The 8,997-nt window shown below is 30.0% G+C and overlaps 1 protein-coding gene across 1 annotated transcript; it reads right to left on the bottom strand.

Moving 5' to 3' along the window:
• Nucleotides 1-7,618: 7,618 nt before the first annotated feature.
• Nucleotides 7,619-8,278, bottom strand: LOC11431560 (uncharacterized). Its single transcript, XM_003625781.4, has one exon. The coding sequence runs from the start codon at nucleotides 8,168-8,170 to the stop codon at nucleotides 7,772-7,774; it is 399 nt and encodes a 132-aa protein (XP_003625829.2). The 5' UTR covers nucleotides 8,171-8,278; the 3' UTR covers nucleotides 7,619-7,771.
• Between the last annotated feature and the right edge of the window lie 719 nt (nucleotides 8,279-8,997).

Here is an 8,997-nt window from a genome sequence, read left to right on the forward strand (position 1 = left end):
TGCTGAATTTTAGTGTTGATTAATTATTTTTTCATGTGTTAATTAAGGGTATTATTTTTTGTTGAGATGGAAAGGTCTGAGAATAACGTTAAGAAAATCACATGAGATGAGAGCAACAGAAGAGAGAAGACGAAGTGGAGAAGAGGAAAGATAGGTTACAGTATTTGACCCTTTTGAAAGAACAATTAAATCTGAGGCGTTGATTTTGATCTAACGGTCTAAATTAATTCCTCTCACCCTCTCATTTTAAAATGTCCTCTCATTTGATACATCCCCTATATATATATATGCATTTGAGGTTGATAAACACAACAATCAACTTATCTCAATGGTAATAAGATATAAGATATATGCCTATGATGACTTGTGTTTGAGCCACCGTGGCTCTATTTTTGTGAAATTTCAAAGAAATAGTGAAGAAAAATATTTATTGTTATTAAAAAAAAAAAATGTATTATTTATTGACATTAAATACCAAATTAAAAGAAAATGAAAGGACTTAAATGAAAACATTAAGACTTAGACGCATGCAAATGCAAGGGTTTAGACTTTGATTCAACATTTAATATTGAGGGTGTGCAAGTTTTATTTCCAAGGCTTAATTTCACTTTTCCCCCCTATAGTTTGCTAATTGTGCGATTTTGTATCCTATAGTTTTAAACGAGCGATTTTGCCCCCTATAGTTTTCCCCCTTTCTAATTTTATGGTCCCCATGACATTTAGTGCTGATATGTCTGTTTTTTTATCAATTAATGTGTGCCACGTGTGTAATTCCATTTTTTTTAAAATAAAAAATTGTATTTTTTCAGATTTTGAGAGAATGAGGCACGTGATATTTCTTCTTAAAATCTGAAAAATCACGTGCCCCTTCTCTCAAAATCTGAAAAATAACATTTTTTTATTTTTTTAAAAAATGGAATTACACACGTGGCACACATTAATTGATAAAAAAACCAGCACTAAATGTCATGGGGACCATAAAATCAGAAAGGGGGAAAACTATAGGGGGCAAAATCGCTCGTTTAAAACTATGGGGGTGCAAAAACGCACAATTGGCAAACTATAGGGGGAAAAGTGCAATTAAACCTATTTCCAATACCATGATTGATGTGGTTTTTAAAATTTTAGGGTGTGCAGTTGCAGACCCTCACTGTAGGGTAGATCCGCCCTTGCATGCAGCAACTTATAAGCATTTTGAATGTAGCTCTAAATAGTATTAATCTTAATTATCATTTCAACGATAATATAAATAACATAAATCAATTCATGTTTTGATAGTGTATAGTACGAAAATTCTTGGTCATAGAAAGAGACACCAACAGTAACAAAAAATAATGAAGCCATGAAAAAGCAAAAATAGAAACTAGATGATTCCATTATCACGGGTGTATGAATTAAATCGATAACATAAATCAATTTTTGTTTTGATAGTGTATAGTATGAATGTGCTTGGTCATAGAAAGAGATACCAACATTAACAAAATATAACAAAGCCATGAAAAAAACAAAAATAAAAACTAGATGATTTCATTATCACGAGTGTATGAATTAAATCGATAACATAAATTAATTCATGTTTTGATATTGTATAGTACGAATGTGATTGGTCATAGAAGGAGATGCCAATAGTAACAAAAAATAATGAAGCCATGAAAATGCAAAAATAGAAACTAGATGATTTCATTATCAAGAGTGTATGAATTAAATCGATAACATAAATCAATTCATGTTTTGATATTGTATAGTACAAATATGAAACAAACAATGCTTGATCATAGAAAGAGATACCAACGATAACAACAAATAAGCTCAACTCAAAATAAAAACAAGATGATTGTTGTTATACTAGTAAATAAACAATTCTGATGCAGAGAAGAAATAATTAAGCCGTACTGAAAAATAAAGAATGAAATCGGTTTTACCTTGTGTTAGCTAGAAGATTGAACTTTGAGAGCGATAATTTGAAGGAGAAAATGAATTGAATGTGTGAGAGAGGAAGAGGAATAAGTGTGTGAAATGAAAATTAGAATGAACGGTAGTGTAGTACGATTAGAGAAAAAGAAACGGTGTGTTTGGGTGAATTTTTGTTGTTGTTTAGTGCAGTACAAGAGGTGGTTTCAATTTAATTTGCCGTGGTTTGAATTCAAACTTTCTAGAATTTCAATTTAAGTCAATTCATCAAAATTTTAATTTCGAATACATTTAACTTTAATCTAAATATCCATAAAAAATGAATTCATCCAAATATAGATATTGCCAATAAATATACAAATAGTTCTAATCGTGTGTATATATATATATATATATATATATATATATATATATATATATATATATATATATATATATATATAGAGAGAGAGAGAGAGAGAGAGAGAGAGAGAGTTAGGATCCGTTGACACCATATCTCAACCCTTCATTTAAATTTGATCAAAGGCTCATAATTCTCAATTAATGGTCTCTTGAAATGGCCAAATTTGTTGGTGTACTGAATCTCACTCTTTATTTTCAGTTTCGGCAATTGAATCTCACTCTTTATTAATCATATATTATTCAATGAAATCTTGTTTCTGCTCGTCGATCTCAAATTACACAGTTCATCCCTATTGACTCATGAATTTTTTTTTTGTAGACAAGAGAATTGGCTGCCAACTCAATTAGATTTAAAGGTTTTTCATTTTTATTAAATTATAATTTTGACTGGTATTATACATTCATAGATCATGGATATATGCACTTGGCTTTTAGTGAGAGTATTTAATTATGCCATGATGATAGAAATACCTAAAATCAATTTTCACACCTAAAATCCCCACCAATGGATGCAAACCCATCAACCCCTGTATTCATAAACGGGGATTGAAGATAATGAAAAACTGTTATGCGTGATTATTTACAACATTAATTTTAGTAATAAAACCTGACCTATTTTATGTTAAATTTTATTAGTAATTAATAACAATAAAAGTATGCGATTAAAGTTTAGATACTTTCTACTCTGGTGGGTTATTATAGAACATTAATATTAGCTTTTGATTATAGATTATTGACGGTTGAGATTTGGTGTCAACAAATCGGTTGACATCTGGTGTCAACAGATCCTATGTTAAATATTACTCGTGAAGTCATACATTTCAATCACAAACAACACATTCAATTACCACTAATATATTTTGCATATAATACACATTTTATTCATTTTTCATGTATTAAATATATTTCTTTTAACTTTTTAGAAGAATTTCAATTTAAACTTCTAGAATTTTAATTTAACTCAATTCATCAAAATTTCAATTTCAAATACATTTAACTTTAACCTAAATATCCATCAAAATGAATCGAAACACATATATATTGCAAATAAATATAGAAACAGTTGAAACTCGTGTTTATGAAAACACCAATTACTTGTTTATATTCAATATATATATCTGTGTATGTGCGCGCGCGTGTGTGTTTCTATCTATGTGTTCCTAAATATCCATCAAATTGAATTGAAATGCAGTTCAAAATCAAATTCATCGAATCACATAGATATTGCAAATAAATATAGAAACAATTCAAAATTTTGTTTATAGAAACACTTATTTCTTGTTTTGACCTACACTAATACCTGAAAATGAATGTTATGAGAAGTAACTAAAGAAGTTTACCAACAAAAAGGGGAGTTTAATGAGCCACGTGGAAATTACATGAACTATTCTTGAGGTAAGTTTTTTTGGATCCCTTGAAATGCATATGCCCTTGATCCAATGTGTATGAATATGCTAAAAGTTGTTTCTAAATTTATTTTGCTAGAGGTACTTGAAAGCCGTTAATATGAATGCTTAGTTGATAGGATCATGGTAAGACTTTTACTACGACAATGGTTTTTTTTTTATGAATTTTTTGTCTCATTATTGTCCTCTGCTGCCGCATGACAGTGTTGCGCGATCTGGACCATTAATCTCAGTCAAATATAGTAGTCAACAACATAAATTAATTGATGGATTTTCAGATCAAAGAGCAGGACAAAAGGCATGAGAGAGAGGCAGAAGAGGATTTGCTTCAGGTCTTTTCTTCTTGTATAAGACACTGAATTAAATCAACTAAGAAGTTTGAGTCATTATTAATCATACTATAACTTTTAAGATTGCCATTTGCTTTGTAGGCCACTAAGAAGTGATAAGCGCTGCATTTTATATATAAACTTCCTCTCTATTGTTTAAAAGCTCCCGATGTTGGAATATTTTCACAACAGCACAAGAGCTACATGCTCTCAACATTTAATGAGACCCTATTTTCATCTTCACAATTTTTGAAAAGCCGACTTATGTTATTTAGTATATAATGAAACAACTAATTTTTCTGTTTACGTGTAATTATATCAATTCACAATATCACTTCATAATCTCATCATGTCTTCCATCTCTTCACTACTTTCAATTCGTAAAAAGCTTTCATTTTCAAAATTAATACTAAATTAATGGCTAGTATTACATTGGTCCAACAAGTTGGCACAATCTTTTCATTGGTGCAACTTCTAAAGAACCCTCAATAGAACTCTTGGTATAAAAAAAAGTGACGGTGAAACACTCCTTGTATATATATAAATATATATTTTGTAAACATCAACATAATCAGGAAATTTAGTCTAAAATCAAAACACCAATTCAGTCTAAAATCAAAACACCAATGACAGTGGTAGCCTTAGACCACCAATGGCAGTGGTAGCCTTAGACCATAGACCATGGCTTGCCTTCAACCTTCAACAGAGAATCCTGCCTTAGACCACAAACTATGCTTGCCTTCAAGCTTCAACACAGAATCACAATGAATTGAAATGCAATTCAAAATCAAATTCATCGACTATATATATATATATATATATATATATATATATATGTGTGTGTGTGTGTGTGTGTGTGTGTGTGTGTGTGTGTGTTTCTATCTATGTGTTCCTAAATATCCATCAAATTGAATTGAAATGCAATTCAAAATCAAATCCATCGAAACATATAAACAACTCAAAATCATGTTTATAAAAACACCAATTTCTTGTTTATAGAAACATATCATTTTAGAATATGAAATCTACAATAATGATAAAAAAAAAATGTAAGAAATCAAAATCACACTACAAACTCGGGAATTTTGAAAGAAACTAACAAGGTTTGAATTGTTGAGAAGTTTCATTTCTATAACATTGTAGAAATCTGAGAGCAGAGGAAGAGATTGAAGAACACGACACATAACAATGAAATCTACGAGAGTGGTTTATGTCCTTTTTTCCTTCGAAATTATCCATTATTTCCTGCCTATTTTCATTTAAACAAACAATTTCTAAGTAAATATGTTTTTTTCTTAAATATTTTTTCTATGATTTCGTCGCATGAGTTCAACATTATTTTTGTGATGTATGGTTTAGTTGTCTATCTTGTTAAAGTGGGCAGTTTAGTTTCGATCCATTACACTACAAATTCAATCAATGACATAATCGTTAAATCCAGAAGCACGTGTATTTCAATCAAAACAATATTATTATGTATGTTCTAGCTCAATTAACAATATTCATGCACTTAACTCAACTAACAATGTCAACATTTATAGACCAAACATCTTAATTCATATTCAACACTTAATATCTCGCTGTCAAGTAACGTGTAAATTTTAGTTGATATTTATCACTTCAAAATAAACAATATTAAAGCAAATATTGAAAAAGAAGGATCTAAATTATTTTTGTGAACGGGTAAATATTTAATATATAATATGATAAATATTTTTGTTATAGTTCTTGCCTCCAATTAAAATTATGTTAGTTAGGGTATGTAAAATGGAAAAACTAAGAAACAGAGTTAGGAAAACATTAAATTGTTTTGTTATAAATCAATATTTTAGTTATTTTGGAAATATTTAATATAGAATGTGATAAATATTTTTCCACAGAAAGAATATTTATAAATATGCTAATCATGTCTAAATTACTTTTAGAATATTTAATGAAGACTTTTGACTTTTTTTTTTACACACCGAAGACTTTTGACTTGACAACTCTATCTTGTTTCAATCCATGTTTTTTAAATTGAATTAAATGAAGGGTTAAATATGTTTTTGGCTCCCCTAAATATATCAACTGTGAATTTTAGTCCTTTTAAAATTTTCTATTAAGATTTTCCATTAATGGAATTGGTCTCTCCTCTTTAAAGGTACTGATGTGGCACTGCTACATGGATTTTTACTTTGCTGGCGTGGAATTTTACTTTAAAAAAAAATTAAAATAGATTAATTTAGATGAAAAAATATTTTTAAAAAAAAATTAACCACCAACCTTATGACAAAAAGCTTCATTCTTAATTTAGATGAAAAAAACTTATGACAGAAAATTAATTTTTTATCTAAATTAATCTATTTTAAAAAATATATATTAATTTTTTAATTTAAAAAAAATAAAAAAATTCACATTAGCAAAGTAAAAATCCACGTGGCAATGCCATGTCATTTGGTATGCACATGTGGCGTTGCCACGTCAAGCACCTTTAAAGAGGATGGACCAATTCCATAAATGAAAATTTTTAGGGGGAAGAGTCTATAGAAAATTTTAGGAGGACTAAAATCAACAGTTGATATATTTAGGGGGATCAAAAATATAATTAACCTTAATGAATGGTTCAACTAATTGAACTTGTTGTGTCAAAAAAAACTAATTGAACTTGTTAAATGTCACATTAGAACAACAACTAGCTAGCAACGGAAGAGTAAAGAAACGATAAATCGGAGGACAGTGAACACAATCGTTGCATTGCTAGAAATCCTATATCAGAACCATGTCAAGGACATGTTTAACATCTTAAATAATCCATTAGCTACCCGAAATGTTCCAAGAATCATCTTCAACAAAGAGCACTGTGGAGTTTTTTTTTTTTTTTTTGTGTGTGTGTGTGTTAGCTAGCTATTTAAATGCTTTGATAGAAAATCTTATAATATATTGGATAAACTAATGGGGGAAGAAATAAGTTTTGCAGAAGTATTTGAGAACATTGAAGAATACTAGCAAAGAGAAGGAGTTGAAGAAGACATATATATAGCTACAAAGGTATAAGGATCGGTGCTTGCAAACCGTTGGCAAACAATGAAATAAATGTGTACCTCTGTTAAATCGCACAACGATATGGTTAAAAATGCATAACAATCACATGTACCACTTTTGGTAGAAATACATAAATTGTCATACGCTAGTTTTGTAGGCACCAATCGCCAATGACACCCAAGTATTTTTATATTGTATATAGTATATACAATATATATTTTTTAGACTACACTTAATTCTGTGTACACACAAAACAGATTTTTTTTCATTTGGATATCGCTTACTTGAGAAAGCGAAAACCTTAATGGCAAACCAAATACTTGTCTGAGGTAACATCAGATAAAACTTGCTTTAGCATGTGTCATTTGAGTGAGACATATCCACATAACAATTGTTTAAACAAGTGTTATCATACTTATCTTCATTAACACTTGTTTGTGTGACTCCAATAATGTTTTTGAAGTATTATTTGGAATTACACACGCTTTATCAGAATCAAAATTTAATGTGATCGAGTATTTTTTTGCCTAACTAGTGATTCACGGAGAATTTGCTGAAGTTGAAGAGTGAAGATTATTTTCTTAACCTCTATTTATAGTACATATAACACTACATTATAGGACATGTTTAAAAAAGGAAAACTCTAAGGCCTAATTAAGCAGTATGAAAAGCTAAAACAGTATTAGAACTTAAAATCTATTGCTAGATTACTTCAGGTATGCTTTGCAATACTGGTTTCCACCCTGCACATGCATCATCACTTTTTTTACACAAATCTTCACCATCCATTCCATTTTCACCATGAACAAGAGATAGCATCTTTTCAACTGAAATCCCTCCATTATCCAGCATCTCTTGCAATTTTTGCTTACTAATAACAAGCTTAATCCTAACTGCACTATTTTTCTGTACATCTTGAACTTCTGGATCTGCAAACCTCACCTTCTTGCGCTCTTTTGGCGATGATGGTGATGGTGATGGTGGAGAGGGCAAAACCTTTTCGGCTTTGATAGGTGTTTGTGTTTTGTATTCAAGAATTTTTCCATTTGTTTTCATGATCTTCACCACATTAATTTGTTGCAGCACCAAACAATTTCCCATGTTTTTCTTTTTCTTTAGTGGGTTTGCTTGATAGAAAAGATGCTTTAGTTAGTTTATTTGGTACACATAAACAATTCCTTGAATGATGTGATTGTGAGTGAATGAACAATGTTTTGCGCAATATATAAACTAAGTGGTTGGGCAAAATACCCTTATGGTGTTTCAAATATTACTAAAAGACCTAATTTTGTCTTTTTTGAAGTGTGGATTGGTTGTGAAATGAATCAAGTAAGGTAAGTTGCAAGGTAAGTTGAAGTCAATTACTCACTATTTTGGGCGGTTGTATTGTAGGGAGAGTGAGTGGGTTATGGCCGGAATGTATCACTCTCTTAATAAGAACATGTTGGATGGTGTGGGGCCCTTAAAAGCTCAAGTGGTTGACTACTCTACTTGTTGTGTGCACTACAAAGATTTTGTTGTGTTGACTAAATCCTATGCCACATTGACTATCTGGTCCCTAATTCATTTTTCCTCAAGGGATACATTTTCACATAAGTAGTAGTATTGAGTTTGATCTCTAGAAAGAGCAATTTGTATTTGTTAGCCTTTTGAAAGCTTTTATATATATAAATTAATTTCCTTAATTAATAAGAACATATATTTTTCTATCAAAATGCGTTGAAAGATTTGACAACATAATTCTCTTTTAAGCAAAATTATTAGTGTTGGACAATCCGAATCCATCGATTTCAGAAGTAGTAAAGTTTTGGTAAAAAAAAAAAAAGAAAATCCACGCCATTCAAAAGGATAAATTTGGTGGCGGATCTAAAAAAAACTAATCCGTGAGAATATATTGGGTAAAAAATCTTAATTATTGCGGGTTGATT

The sequence above is a fragment of the Medicago truncatula genome, chromosome 7, assembly GCF_003473485.1.
Source record: "Medicago truncatula cultivar Jemalong A17 chromosome 7, MtrunA17r5.0-ANR, whole genome shotgun sequence".
NCBI lineage: Eukaryota > Viridiplantae > Streptophyta > Magnoliopsida > Fabales > Fabaceae > Medicago > Medicago truncatula.